The sequence below is a fragment of the Panicum virgatum genome, chromosome 5N (assembly GCF_016808335.1).
Source record: "Panicum virgatum strain AP13 chromosome 5N, P.virgatum_v5, whole genome shotgun sequence".
Taxonomy (NCBI): domain Eukaryota; kingdom Viridiplantae; phylum Streptophyta; class Magnoliopsida; order Poales; family Poaceae; genus Panicum; species Panicum virgatum.
Window position 1 is genome coordinate 47,976,958 of NC_053149.1, and position 20,471 is coordinate 47,997,428.

The following is a 20,471-nucleotide window of genomic DNA, read 5'->3' on the forward strand; positions in this document are numbered from 1 at the left end:
TATTTTCAAGTGTTCTATGGGTCAGGAGAAGTTAGATATGGTCCTGAAGGGGTAGATTTGTCAGAGTTTAGTTCGATCACAAAAAAGTACCCCGAGCTAGAGAGAGGACTTGAATTTCAATATCCAATTGGCTATTTAAAGCTTTCGGCCTTAGTCGAGATGAACATGAGATCTCTGTCATGGCAGTGGTCAGTCGAAGGGAACCAGTATTTTGGGAGCTATTGCCGCTTGAAGGGATGCAAAACTGGAGGAACTATGTCAATATAAGTCGTAGTCGAGGCTTACCGCTTGTGTTGTTTGTTCAAGCATTCGAGAAGATTAGTTTTAGAACTGAAGCGGGCGGGGATCATGAAGGTCAGGGAGATATAGTATCGGAACAAACTGAGACGATGCATGAATCTCATGAAGAAGGTGGTGAACTCGAGATTTTAGAAGATGATAGACATGCTGCACACGAACCTCGTCAAGCAACTGGTCAGGCTGATGAAGGGGAAAACATTCCAGAGATAGTTGAAGAGTTTCAGAGGGAGGGTGAAGAACAACACAATGCAATGAATGATGACTCCTCGGATGATGATGATGATGATGATGATGATGATGATGATGATGATGATGATGATGATGATGACGAAGATTATCATGTCCCACACAACTGGTCCGGTTATGATTTTTCAAAATTAAGTGTAAATGAAGGTGAAGCGGTGCCTTGGGAGTACATGCAAAATGAGGGATGCATCGGTTCGGTGTATGCCAACAGTGACAACATGAATGAAGCTATAAAATGTTGGTCGACTCTCTCTTTGCAAAGATAGTTCAAAGTTGTCAAGAGCAGTCCGAGAACATATGACGTGCGTTGTGTGAGAAGCGAATGTCCTTTCAGGGTGTATGCTTCTATGGGCAAGTGGCAGGATTTCTGGGAGGTCAAAAAAATTGTGGAGCACACATGCCTGCTTGAGCAATTAGAACCACAGCACTGCAATCTCAGTGTAGGTTTCATAGCTAACTACATGTACCCTTTGATCGTGGACAATCCTAGTTATGAACCTAAGTCAATCATTTGTGTTGTTGAGGAGGAGTTTAAATATAAAATTAGCTACAACAAAGCTTACAGAGCGAAACAGAAAGCACTGCAGATGAGGTGGGGGACGTATGAAGCTTCGTATCACAATATGCCGGCATTGCTGCACACTATATGTCTTAGAAATCCTGGTAGCTACTACGACTTGAAAACGTATCCATGTGCCCAGAAGCCTGGAAAGCAGGTACTCCAACGGTCGTTCTTGGCCTTGGGCGCTTGCATTGAGGCGTTTCCGCACTGCCGGCCATTCATTTGTATAGATGAGACATTTTTGACAGGAAGGTATAAAGTCACAATCCTCACAGCTGTTGCAGCTGATGGTAACAGACAATTGTTGTCTTTGGCAATTGCCTTTGTGGAGAAAGAATCAGGGGATACTTGGTATTGGTTTTTGCAGAAGGTGAAGCAGATGATTGTCAAAGATGTAGAGAACATGTGTTTGATTCATGATCGGCACAAGGGTATATTACAAGCAATCGATGACATACAGAACGGTTCTACTGAGTGTAGTAGGACTGCACTTTGGCCGGACCTAAAGAGTAGGTGGTGCATGAGGCATATGGGGGCAAACTTTCATAGACAGTTCAAGAACAAAATCCTTATGAAGCTATTCAAGCGGTTATGCAGCCAGAATCAGGAAAGGAAATTCAACTTCCTATGGAAAAAATTGGATGAGCTAACAAAAAAGCAAACGGCGGAGCTAGCGAAGAGATCTGTCAATACAGAGGATGACGACCAGGTCTCGCTTGAAGACGTGGGCTTGGACGGTCCGAATGTCAGGCGCAAAAGGAGAAGGGAAATTAAGACATTCTCTGAGTGGATTGAGCTCGAACCAAAAGAGAAATGGGCTTTACTGTTTGATGAAGGAGGTGCTAAGTACGGTTTAATGACTACGAACCTAGCCGAGATATACAATTGGGTGTTGTGTGGTGTAAGATCATTGCCACTTGTTGGGATCGTGGAGTTCTTCTTGTATCGCACTTGCGAGTACTTTAGGGACCGTTACGCTGTGGCACAGAAAGATATGGTCGATAATCGCAAAGTTTACGGATATAAGGTTACGGAGCATATGGAAGAAGCTTTCAAAAAGGCCCGAAATTGTACTCTAATGATGGACGCCCAATCTAGCAAAATGCTGACTCACTCTAGGACGCCCGAAATTGTACTACAACCAGGTTTAATGAGCAAGCAACCTCTCTCTATCAAAAAAAAGAAAAGGTTTAAGCAAGCAGAAGAAGTTCCTAGCTCAAAAGTCTCCGGTTGATGGGCGATAAGTTGCCAAACAGAAGTTGGAAGGCCCTAATGGATGTTTGACATTCTTTCCCCCGACGCCGTTTGTTGCGCTGCTGATCGTGGCCCAGCCTCGACCGCTATCACTCTGCTAATGCTCTGCTCTGCTCTGCTGCGCACACCAAGGGAGAGCTCGAAAACTCTCTACTCTTGTCTGGTCCCAGGGTGATAATGTGGTTCACGCCCAAGGCCGGTGGCGCGGGCGTGGGCTTTGGTCGTTGTTTGTTCGCAGGCAGGCTGGGCAAAGTAAGTTCGTTGGTCCAGCCCAACTTAGGTGTGTGGGCCCCCGTCTGCGTAAAAGGGCCGACGAATGTTCAAATCCAGAGTCTGCAAAACATTTGTTGGTAGGATATAATGGCAAAGCTGGGCAATTTCGAGAGCCCAGCGGTGAGCTTTTGCCAACCCTCGTACCAGCCCATATAACTCTCCCAGAACGCAGGAGCGCGACAAGTTTTCCGGCTTTGGCAACTTGGCGTGGCACGCACGAGAGGGAACAATGCGCGGCCCCATCACCAACCAGCTGGATCACGCCAGGGCGCCACGGCGGGCGGCAGCCGATCGATCGATCGATCGGCGCTGTTGGCTACAGCGTGGATGCTGGTGGGGGACGGAGCACGAGCTGGGAGCGCCATCCGCAGCGGCCCACCGGCGTAACTGCGAGAGGACAGGAGGCCCAAGTGCTTCCCATCCCCCCCCCCCCCCCCCCCCCCCCCCCCCCCCCCCCCCCCCCCCGGGTTTAGGGGATTCTGTACCCCTGTTTGGTGAAGGCTTTCATCCGAAACACCGGTGTGGTATAGCTAGTACTACTACTCAGGATTATTGGACGGCAAAAAGGAGTAGCAACTCTCGACCGTGTTCGAGTCAGACAGCTCGCTAAAGCGACACGTTGGTTATGGTTGGATCGTACGTACGTACGTACGTACTAGGGGATCGGTAGATGGACGGTGAGACCTACTGCTAATACTAGCAGGTTAGCTGTAGCACGTACAACTGCCGTCGTAGGAGTATTACTCTGATCCGATCCATCCAGGCCGACGCGGTAAAGTCAAAACGCAAAGTTTTTTAAATTATTTGCATGATGTACTAAATATAGTCGAAAAATAAATCGCATTATAAAAATGGACTGTAAATCGCGAGACGAGGACGGCGCCTCGTACTCGAACCTAATAGGCTAAACTTAGACCGAGGTATTCAGCGGCGACGGCCTCCACTTCCCGGACAGAGAAGCAACAGACATCGCGAGCTGTCCCAATGCCAACCAACAAGAGTAATTTTGCTGCTGGACACTCTACAATATTAATTTTTATTGGTGGACACTACTCAATTTTATCTTTGCTCATAGACACTCTTCAACTATGCATATTTGCTATAAGACATTTTAGCCATTATAATAATCATTTTTAAGAGGAAGAAGAGAGAAAAATTTCAAAATGACCAAATTACCCCTGACTCCAATCCTAACCGGTTCAACCCATCCAAACCAACCAGACCCCCCACCCGTTCGTCCGCCGCCCATCTCCCACCCCCAGGCAGGGGCTGATGCGCAGCCCCCACCCGTCCGCCGGCCGTCCCCCACCGCCCCTCCTCGACCGCGTCCGGCCGCCACCGTGAGCCGAGGCGCGCCTGCGCCATGACCGGAGAGGGCGGCCCTGCCGCCGTGAGCGGCGTCGCGCGCTGGTGCAGGCGGCCGCGACCTGCGCTGCGAGTGGAGGAGGCCGGCTCCACGAGCTGCGCTGCGAAGCCCGCCTCCGCGAGCTGCGCTGCGAAGCCCGCCTCCGCGAGTTGCTCTGCGCGTGGAGGATGCCGCCGCCACCGTGAGCTGCCCTGCGCGTGGAGGAGGCGACGGGCGACCGTCGAGGCTGCAGCAAGCGAGGAGGAGGGTGGCCGGCGCATGGATTTGCAGGCGTGTGCCGCGGTTGTGCCTCTCCCTCCACTCTGAGCCCGGACTCCCCTGCCGCCGTAGTGATCTGCAATGCGTCAAATTGATTCTGTAATGTTTGATATTGTGAGAGATGAAAAATTGTCGGGTAAATTGATTCTGTAATGCTGATTTTGTAATCAATAAAAGGGTCTCATCTGCATCAAATTTTGTCAGCAAATTGGAAGTGCGCCTCGCAGGGCAGCTTGCCTGGGCGGTAAGGGCAGTGCTATTGAGCAGCCTGGATTTGCAGGGGTATTTTGATCATTTTACTTGTTTTCTCTCTCCTCTAAGATAGGAAATCATTATTATAATGACTAAAGTGTCTTATAGCAAATATGTATACTTGAAGAGTGTCGATGAGCAAAAACAAAATGGAGTAGTGTCTACCAATAAAAAACCAACATTGTAGAGTGTCCAGTATTAAAATTACCCGACCAACAATCACCAGCCCATGCCCCCTGCCGAGCTCGGCAAAACGACACGCCGCCAGCCAGGACAACAGCCAGCCCGAAAGCGCGCACGCCGGCGTTCTGATCGGAAGAAAGGTAGGAAAAACATGAGAATCCCGGCGCGGACCCTGCCCTACCCGGCAACCCCAACCGGGAGGGACCACGGCGTCCGCCAAGCTCTCGCTCTCACGGTGTCGTCTCGCCCCGGCGATCGGCAAGTGATTCTTGTGCCATCCCGATCGGTGATCCACGGCGGCGCAGCGCTGGCCGCTGGGGGCTCGTCTGGCTGGCTTCGCCGCCGCGCGCTCGCCTCGTCTCCCGAGTGAGTCCCCAGAGCTCCAGTGGCGACGCGAGAGCTGATCCCTCCCGCGCCCGCGCCTGCCAACTCGTCGCGATGAGTAGGGGTTGGTCGTGCCTGCGCTGCCTGCCTGTGACATGCCCGTGGCCGCTCCCGGCCCTCCCTGCGGCATGCCTTTCCAGTTCGCGTCACGTTACTTGCGCAGCAGCAGCGCCCAGCATCGTGGCCCGCTCGCCGGGGCCTGTAGTACGTCTGGGTTCGGTCCCGCTTTGCTTTGGGGGGCGGCGGCGATCGTCTGCGTTACTCGTCCCGTGATGGAACGTCTGTGCTGTGGTACATTTAAGATAATCCTTTTTTAAAACAGATTTTGCATCGCCACTCTTGTCCTGGCAAAGATATTTGGCGTAGTAGATTTTAGCGCAATGGGTAGATGATCACACCTTTGTTTTTTTTTTCATCTTACTTCCTCTGTCCATTTTTTGGTAAGAAATAATTGAATGAGCTGATTTGTCACCTTACGCTCTAAACAAAAAATGGATTTGCTAATGTAAGCTTGGAAAGACTTAAACACGGGGCTAAGCGTGAGGAACCTTTTTTTGGCACCAGGTTTACTCGCTGCCTGTCATATCCTAATAGACTCCAGACCGAACCTTTGGTGTTGCGTCCACAAGAGGAAATGTGGAGCATTTTTAACCCGAGAAATGGTAAGATCTCTGGTAATCACCCTATTGGTTCCAAACCTTGCTTGGAGAATGGTTCCCGCTCGCTTGGTGGTTTGGTTTGACGGGTCAAAGGATTGGCCTAATCTGGCGGGTGATTGATGGCCTGCAGAGCCAACATGTGCGCAGATTCCTAGACACACCCACCACCGCCGAAGCATCATGTCGCCGACCGCAGAGGATCCGCAGAAGCCCGGGGGAATTTCACGAGCAGCGACAGCTGTGACCCGGCATGCAACCAGGAACCACCAGACCAGGCCAATTATTAATTAAAAAAAGATTAAAACGGCGCAAGGCAACAGCGCGACCTGCCGCGGCGCAGAATTGCAGGCTAGATTGCGATGAGGGTGTTGGGATATCGAGGTGGTGAGCGAGCGAGGCGAGGCAGGGAATGGTGGCGGGCGGCATGTGCCTGCTGGAGCTGAGAGCCCAGCCAGCCAGCCAGCCTGCTCGCTTGGTGTCATGCTGATGCGTGCTCAGTTCACAACTATGATCTTGTTTGGTTCTTTTCAAAAATGGGTTAGCACGGTCTTTGACTGTTAATTATAGTGCCAAACAAAATCAGTTTATAGAACAAACTTCAAAACTCCCGTGCTAGGAACCTGAAGAATCTAATAAAGTCATTGACCGCACGATTAAAGAACAGTTACTGTAATATCACTGTAGCAAATCATCGATTAATTACTGTCATTAGATTCGTCGCGAAAAATTACACTCATTCTTGAAAAAATTTTACAAATAAATTTCATTTAGTACACCATACATATAAAATTATCTTCTCGGAAAATATGCACGCTAGGAAAGAAAAATAACCAAACAAAGCCTATTCTACTCAGGGTTCACCTTTTCGTTTTTCTACCGAATCCCGCCAACTCCCGAAAACGAAATTTCGGCCGAAATTTCGCCGAATTTCGCTAATTCCGAACGAAAAGAGAATTCAAATTCAAAAAACGAAATTTCGGTGAATTCCGACCGAAATTTCGGTGATTTCGACCGAAATTTCGGTGATTTCGACCGGAAAATGATGTCCGTTGTGATTTTCGTACTGTTTCGGAGGTCAAATGAAAAACTTTTGAATACCAACTTTGTTCAGTTTTTCGAGATCTACAACTTTTGTTTCAGAAACTTTTTCATTTGAGCAATGGTTTGAAAGTTATTTAATTATTTCAAAAACTACCAATTAAAAGTCTTGTCATTTCATGTGACAACTTCCATTTTCTCTCTTAGGTCTCAACTAGACTTTTATTATTCTTGTTATTGCGGATATGCCTATTAAATTTTAGGGACATTGGTTGATCCAATTGAAAGTTGTTTTAAATCCAGGACAAACATGATTTGAATTGGTTATCAATTCATGTAACAGTGTTTGAATTTTTTTTTGATTCAATTTGTATAGAGAATTCCTAAAATGTAATTTGTATAGAGCGAGGAGGGGTCTGGAGAAATGACAAGCTACGTCGGATACTAAAAAACTATAAATTCTACCTCATTAGACTACAAATAACCTTGTTTTTCAACTAAAATGTAATTTTAGCCTAGCAAATGATTTTAGATTTGAGTGTGTTCTAGTCCTATTTGCTCAGAAGAACACCTAGTTTTTTATCATATTTTTTTCGAATTTTTTATAAATATTTTTGAATTTTTAAATTTGAAAACGAAAAATGGCGAAAAATACCGAAATTTCTCTTCCCGGTAACTAGCGAAAACGAAAAAAAACACCGAATTTCGGCGAAATTCGACCGAAAAATTTAACCCTGATTCTACTCTGCCCTTGTCAGTTGACCAGAAGAGCACGTCCTCCTCCCGCTCGCCCCCTCCGAGTCGTCGCCGTCGACGATCTCCTCCCCTCCGGTTTTCACCGCTTTTACTCTCTACCGCGCCGGCCGTCTCTTTGTTTGACCCCCCCCCCCCCCCCCCGGGGGGCGTTTCCCTTTCGTTTCGCACCCGCTCTCCTTCACTCCTCGCTGATCCAGCCATTAATGCCACACCAGCAACATCCGCTGCCTCCCCTCTCCCTCCCTCCCTCCCCCCATTTTACCCGCCCCCATCCCCCTCCTCTCTCTCTCTCTCTCTCCGCACGCGACTGCTGGTACTACGATCCCTGTCGAGAATCCGGCTTCTAGCTGGGACTGGGTTGAGTGCGCGATTCGGTCTCTCACAGCCCCGCGGGGGTTCCTTTTGCGGTTTCAGGTTCCTTGCTTGAGGGATGAGTGGAAGGAGGCCCGGCTGCAGAAAGAGGTGAGCTTTTAACTGTCCTCTCGCTCGATGGGGATTGGGATCACGAGGCAATTTTGGGCCCTATTTTCCTTTGGCCTGGCTGTAGAATTCAGCTCGGCATCCTGCTTGCATCCATGTATCTCGCCGAAGAAAAGAGGGGGAAATGTTTCCACGCAGTATCTCTGAAAGAGAGTTCTCGTTGGGAGCAGAGATTGTTCGTAGTTCCTCTTGATTTCCCGGGGCGGCGTGGTCTGCATTTGTTTATACACAACACAGAATTTCAGCCTCTGCGCACATGGCGTTCTAATAGGTGCTTCATTCGCGTTCTGCAGGGTGAAAACTTCGTCTGCACCTCTTGCTGATGTGCATTAGGGGATCTGCGCCGATAACATACGGCTGAATCTCACGAGCTTGACTGAATCGACTCTTTGAGCCTGACGGCGCAATGGGTTCCGGCGATTTGAGCTCGGAGATGAAGAGGACGGTTCTTGGCCTCACGCTCTGGGTCTGGATTGCCATCGGTGTGGTCGCCCTTCTCGTGGCCATCCTGCTGATGATCTGCATTTGGGTTGCCTCGCGCCGGAGGACCAAGAGAACCATGGACAGCCTGAGGCAGACGCAGATCCCCATCTACTCCAAGGAGATCCCCGTCGACCGGGTCGGCGGCCGCAGCCTCGCGCAGACAATGCACGAGCGCGAGCAGTCGAGCTTCCTGCCGCAGGACAAGTACGCGAACCGGGACCCGGCCGGGGCGACGCTGGGCCACCTTGCGCTCAGCAAGTCCTCGGATCACGATAACATGAGTCAGGGGAGCTCGGTTTGCAATGCCGACCGTGCCGCCAGCGTGCACTCCGGTGAGGATGGGAACTCCGGGCCACGGAGGAAGCCCAATTCGCCGGCGGCGTTTGTGTCTGCGTCGCCTCTGGTCGGCCTTCCTGAATTCTCTCATCTTGGCTGGGGTCACTGGTTTACTCAGCGTGACCTTGAGCTTGCTACCAACCGTTTCTCCAAGGAGAATGTGCTGGGAGAGGGTGGCTATGGAGTTGTGTACCGTGGGCGTCTGGTGAACGGAACTGAAGTTGCCATCAAGAAGATCTTTAACAACATGTAAGCTCACCTTTGGCTTCTAGCTATTGCTTCGATCACTGTAATCTGTTTGCCCCAGTCGGACTAGCATACTTAATTCTGAATCACATACTCACTTCATCTCTGGGTTTGCAGGGGGCAGGCAGAGAAGGAATTCAGAGTAGAGGTTGAGGCTATTGGCCATGTCCGACATAAGAATTTGGTTCGGCTGTTGGGATACTGTGTTGAGGGTGTAAACAGGTATGTGAAACTGCCAATAATGAATATTATGTCAGGCCTTGTAAGGAGTTTTGAAAATTGATGTTAATATATATTCGCTCTTAATAAGTCAATGGAATGAGCTACAGCTTCGATTATTCGCACCTGCCAAGTAAATATTTTAGCAGAAGTTCTGCATTTTCAATTTCTTGAAACTAACAGCTAAGTTATAAACAATGCTACTTGCTATTGTTCTTTTGGTTGTACCAAAGAGAATCTAGTTGATTGATAACCCTTTAAACTGTAGTACAGGTCTTCTACAATCTGCAAATTAAATTAACTAATTATTTGGCAGCATATTTTTTGTTCTTCATAAACTACAGAACAATGATGCAAGCATTTCAGAGTTGTAATTCTTTTTGTATAGGTTAGTATGACTGTATGAGATACTAGGGAACCAAACCATAATGGTACCGTATGCGAACACCATAGTTTACTAAAAGTTGATTCTTTGTGTGATCTGTATTCTTTCATCCTTTTCGCATTAGCCAAATAGTTTCTGTAGAAATTTGGTGTTTTTATCCACAGAAATGTTATAACAACTCTTTCCCCATTAATAGGATGCTGGTGTATGAGTTTGTGAACAATGGTAACTTAGAGCAGTGGCTTCATGGAGCTATGTGTCAGCGTGGCGTTTTTACCTGGGAAAATCGCATGAAGGTTGTAACAGGCACTGCAAAAGCGTAAGTCTTATCTTCTGAGTCCACAAGTTACCAACTATAAACTTTCTTTGTGTATTTTTATAGGTACCTAAATTTGTTCCAATATTTTTGGCTAATTGTGTTGGTTGCAGGCTTGCTTACCTTCATGAAGCTATAGAACCAAAAGTTGTACACCGAGATATTAAATCAAGCAATATATTGATTGATGATGAATTCAATGGCAAGGTCTCCGACTTTGGATTGGCTAAGCTTTTGGGTTCCGATAAAAGCCACATTACTACTAGAGTGATGGGAACATTTGGGTATTCTTTTTTCCTTTCCACATATAGTTGTCCATCAGTAGCTCTGTTTCTTCACAATTACTCATGGAGATTAACCTTCCTCTTACTTTTATTGCTTTAGATATGTTGCACCAGAATATGCTAATACTGGGATGTTAAATGAAAAGAGCGATGTCTATAGTTTCGGTGTTCTCTTGTTGGAAACTGTTACAGGAAGGGGTCCTGTTGACTACAGCCAATCTTCCAATGAGGTAAATTGTTGGAGATTATTTATGTTTATAACTTTCTTTGTTCCATCTGTTTGGACTGTACATCATTTTACTAGAATCACCGTTCCAATGTAGTGTGAACTAAACTGTATGTCTGGCAAAGTGGCAACAGAGTTGTTAGGAACAGTTCCATCATTTCCCATTCTAGGATCCTTAAGGCTTTTATTGTTCAGTCAAATGGCTATATATATTTTGTGTTATTTCCCCCATCAAATGATGACCCACCTTTGCTTAGGTCAATCTTGTTGAATGGCTCAAAACAATGGTGGCCAGTCGAAGGGCAGAGGAAGTGGCTGATCCAAGCTTAGAAGTTAGACCATCCATTAGGTTTCTGAAGCGGGCTCTTTTAGTGGCACTAAGGTGCGTTGATCCTGACTCTGAAAAGAGACCCAAGATGGGCCAGGTTGTCAGGATGCTTGAGTCTGAAGAAGTTCCGTATCGGGAGGTAACAATAATTGAAAACCTACCTTGATGTATACTGTAAGTAAAATATGTGATTATCATAACACCTTTTGGAAAAAAATAATTCAGGACCGGAGAAACCGGAGGAGTCGCACTGGAAGCATGGATATTGAGTCTATTGCAGAGGGTTCAAACTCCGCCGAGTTTGGAAAGAAGGTAGAGAGGACTGGCAGCGCAACATCAGACCGATCTCAGCCTTGAGGCCTTGCTAATAAATTCTATATTATGAAAAATCTGAGAAATGATGCTAATCACCAAGGTGTGATTGCTGCCCTGATAGGGTATGTTGGTAGGTGGTGGAGGCAGGTGCAAGCCCTGATGTTACTACCTGAATGTTAGGTCTACTAGTATCAGGTCCAGTAGAAGCATTCTTGGATGCAGGATATCTCCTGGTCTCCTCTCCTGGTGTCTGTATAGGTTATATGTTGGTGCCTAGGGAATTCCCTTGGTTGGGTGTTTAACAGTTGGTCGGTTCTTCTGGATCTTGCACTGTTACCTTCTCAAATCTGGTTCCTTGCTTCTGCGGTGCTGCTTTGCATATGAGGTTGTACTGTTAGTGTTCCTGGCTCGTAGCTTGTTCCTATTTCTCCGGATTTGTCTGCAGCCTACCGAATGTGAGTTCGTTGGTAAACCCAACCAGAGCCACATGATTTGTTTGGCAAAGCATGTTGGTTCTCGCAACTTGGCAGGTGCTCAAAACCGTGTGGCCATTGTTGGTTCGGGAACCATTTCAACACAAAAGGTTGGGCACTTGGACGGCAGACAAGACCCGTTGCCGTTGGTCTTGTAAGCCTGAGCAAGGCACAAATACTAAACGCAGCATTTTCAGGCCCATCCTTGACTGCAGTTCTGGGCCGACCCAAAAGTGCCTGATACCAGACTGGGCAGAATCACCTATAGTAGGCTTCAAACCAGTTGTGGAATGTGGACGAGTGTGTACAGTACCTGAGCGAAGTTTGGGCCAGGCCGGGCCCCAAAAGACCTGGTAAAGTATAGAACCTCAAATTGAAGCCTAGACCCATTCGTGGAACCTGCCGGGTCTGCTTAGGGTGTGGTTAGTTGGTGAAAAAGTTTGGACTTTTGTACTGTAGCATATTTCATTGTTACTTGACAAATAATATTTAATTATAGACTAATTAGACTTAAAAAATTCAGCCGTACTAATCAGTTAGACTACGTAATTAGTTATTTTTTCAACTGCATTTAATGCTCTATGTATATGTCCGAAGATCCGATGTGATGAGTGTTGTATAAATTTTTTTGAAAACTAAACGAGACCTTATTAGGCTACAAAACGTTGATCATCCTATGCTGAATTTGGTTTTGTAAAGCGCTGGATTATAATTTTTCCTTTTAACGCAAGTAAAAATATAAGATTTAAATTCCGGAGAACATTTTTTGTGCGAGCCGGTGAGTATAGACGCCTAACAGTTACGATGCGCTATAGCCGTCTGATCATGAGGTATATATAGTATGCTTCTAGAAATAAATTGCAATGATGATGATGAGTTGATGACATAGTTCACGATTACAGGTCCAAGTATGTAGAACGGCCGTCTAATCAGGAGCTATGTGCTTCTAGAAACAAATCGCAAACATGAAAGGAAAGAAAAGGCATCTATCTGGTCAGCACCCACATAAACAATCTTACATCAGAGTCAACCCAACCGCTTCGAGAGTAGCCTCGCGTCAGAGATGACGAACCGATCCACCAAACCGGGCGGCGAAATCTGACTCCACATCACTATCGATCCAGCAACGGTTGCTCATCATCCAAAATCTTCTAACCCCCTTCCCCAAGCTTTCGTCAACCGTCAGCACGGCCCCCACTTCCGTTCAGAAGCTTCCGTGCAGCCGCCTGACCAAGGCGCGGTTTGACTTTGAATCATCAGGGTCTTGTTTAGTTTCCGTGTTAGGAAGTGCTAGGAAACTTTGACCGTTAATTATAGTGTCAAATAAAGTCAGTTTACAAAATCAACTCCAGAACCTCTGCGCTAGAAACCCAAAAGAATTTAATGAGGCATTTGACTATGTGATTAGATGATAGTTACTGTAGCATCAATATAGTTCATCATCGATTAATTACTGCCGTTAGATTCGTCGCGAAAAATTATATCCATCCCTAAAAAGATTTTACAATTAAATTTCATTTAGCACTTTATGCATTGAGATTTTTTTTTTGAGAAACGTGCATTCTAGAAATCTATAGTAACCAAACAAGACCCAGGTCTTGTGTTCCTATCGCGAGCTGCGAATAGTATTCTGTTCCGTCCCCATCGGTGCAGTGGCGCAGTAGACTTACTAGTAGTAGACTACTGGTAGTGGTTACGGCACCTGCGAATTGGGGGAGGAAGTTCGAGTGAAGGCGCGCGCCACGGTGGCATGCCATGGCAGGCGACGGCGTCGTCAACCCTGCCAACCGCGTGGCGTCGCGGCCTTAAAAGGCTTTGCGGGGAGAAGACCCGGAGGCCGTGCAGTTGCAGTTGCAGAGAGAGCTGAGAGGCGGTGAAGCAGAGACAAGAAGAAAGGCAGGCGCGCTCGGTTGGGAGCTTAACCGGATCGTGTCGAGTTGGATGGCGGGCGGGAGCGCGAGCAAGGTGCGGGAGTGGATGCGGAAGCGCATGGCGCCGAGGAGGAAGGCGGCCGGGAGCGGCGGCGACGGCGGCAGTAGCGGCGATCGGCAGACGCCGCCGGCGTCCGCGCCGTCGTCGTCGGAGCGGAAGCTCCTGGCGGGCGCGGCCCCGCCGGCGCTGCGGTGGAGGAAGCCCCGCGGGAGCGCGCTGGCGGCGCTGTTCCGGTGGGCGGCGTACCACCTGCTGTGGCTGGTGGAGTCCGTCGTGGTGGTGGCGCAGCTCGTGTTCTTCTTCGTGCGCTTCGGGTTCAGGCTCTGAAGAAGCTCTGCCTGGGTCGCGCAGTGCCGGGGATTTGTGGGGCGCCAACGGATCCAGCGATTCTTTCGTTTTTCTCTTCTCGTTTGTTTTTGTGCTCGCCACTTTTCGGTTTCCACCACCACAAGCTGTAGATAACTTGTTCTTGTGTTTTGGAGAATTTGTAAATTGCTCCTGTAATTGTCTTCACAAGGGACTGCTGTTTTCCCCCCCAATTCCATTGAGAATGTCCTTGCTCGTATATATTGTGTAATGTGATGACACGAGGGTGCCACGTCAGAATGCTCTTACGGTATTGCTTAAAAAAAAAGAACCGTCTTGCCGTGCTACTCGTCTCAGGATGACAGATTGCAGACGTCAAGGTTTTGCAATTCGGTCAGGTAGACCTAGAGTACTCTGCATTCCACGCAAACGGGGGCAATTTGCTTTGCGCAAATGGCTCGGTCCCCCCAGCCTGCCAGCAAGCGCAATCATCCTTTACTTATTCAATTCAACCTTCCCACAGTACTCGGTAGCATTCGTGCACCTAACATTTGTGAAGAATTGTCTACCAGCAAGCAGCAACTTCACAATCTGCCTAACTTAAGGGATTCCTCTCCGACTCGTCCGGTCAAACATACGCGCTCAATTCCCTGGATGGCTGCGCCCGGAGCCCTGCTTCCTTACCGTGCACCTGATGATCAGTCAGAACGATCACGAGAGCTGTTCTTTTTCTTTTTTCTTATAAGAAAGATCCACGAGAGTTTGGTGTGCACTTGCATCCGCGAGGTCCCTGTTCTTGCGATTGCTACCGGCCTGCGAGCACTAGCGTAGCTACTAGCTACTGTAGTAGGCATTACCACATTAGACATCAGGTCATCAGCCCCGCCCGGGGACGTGAAGTGGAGCACAAGTTCACGCCCGGTGTCGTACTGCCGCCGTGCCCCCAAAGGCTTCCCTGATGGACCTCCCCAGCCCAGCCTCCTCCTGCCATTGGTGCCGGGAGCGAATCGTTGATCTTCCAAGGCACCGCACCGGGTGCCCTGGTCCGAAAATGTAACGTGCCGCCAAACCTGCTAGCTCGCAAACCCCCAAATGCAGGGGAGCGTCCTGCTACGACGCCGTCGTGCTCCCGTCCTCCGCCTATAGAGTGTTCATCCAACGCCGCCTCCAACTCTTGGGCTTCCCCTGTGCTGCCTCCTCGACGATCCATCGCCCCAGACCAGACAGGCCAAGCTGGTGAGTGTTCTCCTCGCTTTTCACCCTTGACGAGCAAGCTCTAAACTAAAACTGGGCAAATGAACCGTGTCCACAGTGCATGCCTTGCAGTTCTGCTGTGGCTTGTCAAGATGATGGGCCATCGAACATGGGGGCCGGTCTGCATCCTTCTCTCCGTGCTCTCTGCGTCGACAGTGCTCGCGTCGTCGAGCAGCGATGGCCTGGTCCGTATCCCGCTGAAGAAGAGATCGATAATGGAGAGCATCTACGGCGAGCTTCTGCCCAAGACCGGCCCACTGGAGAACCAAGCCGCAACAGCGAGAGAGATCGATGATCCCGTGCGGGCAGCCATCGCGCAAGCTCGCGAGCGGGAGCACCAGATGCTAGCGGAGGCTGCGGCCATGGAGCGGAGGCGCCAGTACTACTGGAGCTACGGCGACGGCAGGGGGAACGGTAGCAGTTTGCGCGGCGGCGGCGTCCAGTCCGAACTTGTTCCGCTGAAAAACTTCCTGAACGCCCAGTACTTCGGGCAGATTGGGGTGGGCAGCCCGCCGCAGAACTTCACCGTCGTCTTCGACACCGGGAGCGCCAACCTTTGGGTCCCTTCCGCCAAGTGTTATTTCTCGGTATGTGCGGCGTATGCCTTTTGTTTTGCTGTTGTTCTTGCTTTCATTCTGGATGGTTATGCTTGGGGCAAATTGTTACTGACTTTGGTTGCTCTCGAAACAGCTTGCATGTCTCTTCCATCCCAAGTATGAATCAAGTCTGTCCAGCACTTACAAACCGAATGGTATGGTACTATATTTCAACCACCTTGGCCGCCCTCCGGCTTTTTTTTTTTTGGGCTCAGTCTGTAAAGTGGGACTTTGGCCACTGATTTCGGTCAAACTATTCAAATTTGCTTCAAAACCATTATAGCGTGATCATATTTTAAATATAAATAGTTGCATAAATTGCAAATAGTAAAAATACATATAACTCCACTATATCTCGGTCAAACTATCCAAATTTGCTTCTCCAAAATTAGATAAGTTTTTTATTTTTTCTAACAGAGGTACTAATATTGCAATTGCCTTTTTAATTAACCTGCCGTAACTTTACCATTGCCGCTGGTCTGAGCTCAACATTTCTTTGCGGTGTTCAGGAACACCGGCTTCTATTCACTATGGAACAGGAGCAATTGCTGGTTTTTACAGCCAAGATCAGGTCACGGTTGGCAATCTAGTAGTTCAAAATCAGGTGCTTCATTTCTCATGTTGTTATTTATTATGGACTTCATTTCACATTTGAAATATACAGCACTGATTTTACTTTACTCAACTGTAACACCCAGGAATTCATCGAAGCTACTCATGAGCCTGGTTTCACCTTTTTATTAGCAAAATTTGATGGCATCCTTGGGCTTGGATTTCAGGAAATTTCAGTTGAAGGTTCGGTCCCAGTATGGTAAGGTAGTTCCGTAGTTGTTGTAGTTGTTAAGTTTGTACTAGTTTTTCTGTACCTTCCGGCTATCTGTTTTTTTATTTACCACAACTAAGTGTGCCTTAGATTTGCTGCCAAGGATAAAAGTATATTTTGTCGAATCAAATGTAAAAAAAGTTTAACCACAATTAACTGACTAATACATTGGAGATTTGACACTAATTTTTCTTTCATGATTACAGTATTAATAACATTTTTTCCAAACAAATATTTGTGCTCAGTGGTTGTTCCGATGAAGCACTATGTTGTTCATGGAAGACTCCATCATGTACTTTGTCATATTTTTTTTTAGATAATGGAAACGAGTTCCAGCCTCTGCAAAGTGTATATGGTCAAAAGATTATTACAAAACAAAGACATCCACAGTCGATTTGGGGGAAAAATAATGGGAAAATGATCTAAACTAATCCTGAGGTTATGCTTCCACCCCGATTGGCTATTTCCAAGGCGACGGTCTCCAAAGCAAGACTCATCTTTCGGAATAGCACCTTCGTCATATCTTCATGCTGTAGGTGCACCCATAGGCGCAACCAGTAGGTCTCCCTGAAAATAGCTTGTATAAATAAAGAATACTTGGTTTTGTTAAAAATAATATCGTTACGACATCTCCAAATAGCCCAACACAATACAGCTGCCCCCACCAACATGACACGCCTCTCTTTGTCACTAAAATTTGAGAGCCAATTCCCTAGCATATGGGAAACTGATCATGGCAGGGTTAACCCTATAGCTAAATAGACTATCCTCCAAACCTCCTTGGCATGGTGACAGTCAAAGAGGAGATGTACTTTGTCATATAGTTTGTAACTGAATATTTCTTGCAGTAAATTGTTTTATATGTAATTTGTGGCAATTGCTTCTGTAATGTCCAATCAGGTACAACATGGTGAACCAAAGACTGGTGCAAGAACCTGTTTTCTCATTCTGGTTAAATCGAAACCCAATCGATGGGGACGGAGGTGAAATTGTGTTTGGAGGTGCTGATCCCCAACATTACAAAGGCAGTCATACATACACCAGAGTTACTAGGAAAGCTTATTGGCAGGTTGGCCACTTTGTTTTGCCTGGACCTGCTATTCTCACCTACACTAAAATTTCCTCAAAGTTTACTTATTCTGTTGTTGATGTTTGTAGTTTGAAATGGGTGACTTCCTTATTGGTGGGAAGAGCACTGGTAATGCGTTAAGCTTATTTGCTATTCCAACAACAAGATATGCACATGGTTGTAGCAGTTTGTTTCTCTGATAAATAAATGTACGTCATGGTAGGAATTTGTGTGGATGGTTGTGCGGCCATTGCGGATTCAGGGACTTCGTTGATTGCTGGTCCTCTGGTAAGCAATACATAGCCTTCCATATGTTTCATCCTAATAATGCATCTGAAAAATGAGCCTATATGATGTCTATTCCGATCAAAACTAGATGAATTAAAACTATTTCTGATCATTTGTGCTATGCAGGTTGCCATTGCCCAGATTCATGAACAGATTGGAGCTGCTGGAGTGGTGAACCATGAGTGCAAACAAGTTGTTGCTGGGTATGGGCAACAAATGCTAGAGCTGCTGAAAGCTCAGGTTTTAGCTCACTCTCCGCTTGAGACTATTTAAGTTCTTGGGATATACTACTTTTACTTTCTTTGCTAGAGAAATGGATACACTCTTCTGGCTGAATAAGTCACATAAGTAATTCAACATATCTGAATATCTGACCAACTGCAGACACCACCAGCACAAGTATGTTCCAAGATTGGGGTTTGCACATTTGATGGAAAACATGGAGTTAGGTTCGTGAAATCATTGGCAACATACCTTGGCTGCATTTCTGAAGTCTAGGTTTCCAGCAAACTCTTCCGTTTTGTATGCTTACACATGATCTGATGCCCTCCTTTTGTATACATGTAGTGCTGGTATTGAGAGTGAAGCAGGATCTGTAGATGGCATGTCTGATGCTATATGCAATGCATGTGAGATGATAGTCTCCTGGATGCAAAGCGAGCTCAACTCGAACAAGACCAAGGAGGGCACGTTGGAGTATGTCCACAGGGTGAGAGTCAATCTCTCGAGTCACTAATTCGTTTTGCATTTGTCAATCAGACATGTCTAACCAGAAGGTGAGTTGATGGACAGCTCTGCGGAAACATGCCTGATCCTGTTGGATCACATGTGGACTGCAGACACGTCGACTCCCTACAAACTGTTGCGTTCAGCATCGGTGGGAGAGCATTTGAGCTCCGGCCTGAGCAGGTGCCCTGAATCATTTCATAAACTTTGCTGCTTAATTCAGGAAGTAATGGAATGCATTCCAAAAACTCCCCAACAAATTTGATACGATCTTCCTGTTGTCGAGCAGTACATTCTCAAGGTTGGAGAAGGATTCATGGCGCACTGCATAAGTGGGTTCTCTGCTCTGGACATTCCCCCTCCAATAGGCCCTCTCTGGTAAGACCGATAGACCGGGGAATACAATTGACCTGGAAGAAATGAATCGTGGACATTCCCTGCAGATCATGATCTGTCCACACTCCTTTTACGGTTTACTTTTCGCGGGATGCGATCCCTGAATCCTGTTCGTGAAACTGATGCAGGATACTGGGTGACGTCTTCATGGGAGCCTACCACACCATCTTTGACTACGGCAAAATGAGAGTTGGGTTCGCGGATTCCGCATGACATGAGCATTTCACTACGGTAGCATTATATGGTGGATTGAAGTATGAAATTTGGCCGTTGGTTCGTAGTTCACAGCTTACTGTTTCACATTGCGCATAAGTTGTTTCTGAGGTCTGTGCAAACCGTAGCTCAAGAAAATCTCTGCATTGCGTAGCATTTTTTTTTGAACGAACGGCACTCGACGAGTGCGTTTCTATTAATATAGCAGAAAATACAAGACTACGGCCCTGGGAGGCCATGGACAGGGAAACAAAAAAAGAAAAAAAGAAAAAAAAACAACTAAACTCTGCCGGTTGGATTGGGACATCAACGCGGGGTCATACACACGAGGACGACAGCGGAGAAAAACCAAAACCGCGGCTCCCACCCTCATGCCGCACCCTAGTAGACATCAGAACTCCAGCGTGAACCGGCGCTGATAGAGAAAACAAAGGAAGTAGACGCCTTCGTTGGACGTTGCAACCATGCAGGACCTATCCGACGGAATGAAAAGCGCCGAATCCGAGCAAAACAACGCGCGGGGGCCTCGCCTCATCCGCCGTTGGACGCCTCCTCTCGTGCGCGGGGGCCTCGCCACATCCGCCACCACTCCAAGCTCCGGACTCGTTTCTTGTGTTGCCGACAGGACAGCGAGCATGATGCCCCACCTCCAAAGCACCTCACCAAACACCCAGGCCGACGCCGAACGTCCGATACACCGCGTTGCTTCCCCCCACCCGAACCGCTGCCTTCAAACATCACATCAAGATTGTCGCCTGTGCCGTCATACGACGTTGTACCGCACCAGACAGGCTCAGCCAAGCTGAAAACCAACCGCCGCAGTCCGCTACAAGCCGAGTGGTCTCTCATTGCCGTTGCCGCAAGCGCCGTCCTCCGACGCCGTCCCACACCGCACCGATGGTTGCAATGCAACATCGGCCGCCGTGGTCCGCTGCGAGCAGGCAAACCCAACCAAACGAAGACCCTTGGCCACCAACAAGAAGGTAGATGCTTCGACGTGAGGAAGAATCAACACCCTTGAGCATGTCCCACGACGGGATAGCCAACACCGGTCATCGGAGCAAGCAGTGCCAGAACCGAGCAGGGTTTCTAAAGACGACGCCTCCAACAAGGGAACGACGCAAGATGCGTCGTCGTTGCTCGTCCATTACTGGACCGGGTTTTCACCCAGAGAACCCCGCGCAGTAGGGTGATAGCTCCACAATGACGCCCTCAACAGGGGAAGCGACACCCTAAGGCGCCGCCG

The 20,471-nt window shown here is 47.8% G+C and overlaps 3 protein-coding genes across 4 annotated transcripts; all 3 read left to right on the top strand.

Moving 5' to 3' along the window:
- Positions 1 to 7,741: 7,741 nt before the first annotated feature.
- Positions 7,742 to 11,529, top strand: LOC120673320 (probable receptor-like protein kinase At2g42960). The gene is made up of 8 exons (XM_039954102.1): positions 7,742 to 7,993; positions 8,305 to 9,079; positions 9,194 to 9,298; positions 9,877 to 9,999; positions 10,110 to 10,280; positions 10,381 to 10,510; positions 10,764 to 10,973; positions 11,060 to 11,529. Exons 2-8 carry the CDS (start codon positions 8,418 to 8,420, stop codon positions 11,189 to 11,191), a joined length of 1,533 nt encoding a protein of 510 aa, XP_039810036.1. The 5' UTR covers positions 7,742 to 7,993; positions 8,305 to 8,417; the 3' UTR covers positions 11,192 to 11,529.
- Positions 11,530 to 13,345: 1,816 nt separating this feature from the next.
- LOC120673321 lies at positions 13,346 to 14,121 on the top strand. Its single transcript, XM_039954103.1, has one exon. It carries the CDS (start codon positions 13,564 to 13,566, stop codon positions 13,879 to 13,881), a length of 318 nt encoding a protein of 105 aa, XP_039810037.1. The 5' UTR covers positions 13,346 to 13,563; the 3' UTR covers positions 13,882 to 14,121.
- A 744-nt stretch (positions 14,122 to 14,865) lies between these two features.
- LOC120673319 (aspartic proteinase oryzasin-1-like) lies at positions 14,866 to 19,389 on the top strand. Of its 2 annotated transcripts, none has more exons than XM_039954101.1 (14): positions 14,866 to 15,096; positions 15,187 to 15,701; positions 15,805 to 15,865; positions 16,220 to 16,314; positions 16,409 to 16,521; positions 17,434 to 17,602; positions 17,692 to 17,731; positions 17,826 to 17,890; positions 18,017 to 18,130; positions 18,275 to 18,339; positions 18,458 to 18,599; positions 18,683 to 18,799; positions 18,906 to 18,994; positions 19,141 to 19,389. In XM_039954101.1, exons 2-14 carry the CDS (start codon positions 15,207 to 15,209, stop codon positions 19,223 to 19,225), a joined length of 1,650 nt encoding a protein of 549 aa, XP_039810035.1. In that variant the 5' UTR covers positions 14,866 to 15,096; positions 15,187 to 15,206; the 3' UTR covers positions 19,226 to 19,389. The 2 variants fall into 2 exon arrangements, with proteins under 2 accessions (XP_039810035.1, XP_039810034.1); XM_039954100.1 differs by having other exon boundaries at positions 14,868 to 15,096; positions 15,173 to 15,701.
- Positions 19,390 to 20,471: the final 1,082 nt, after the last annotated feature.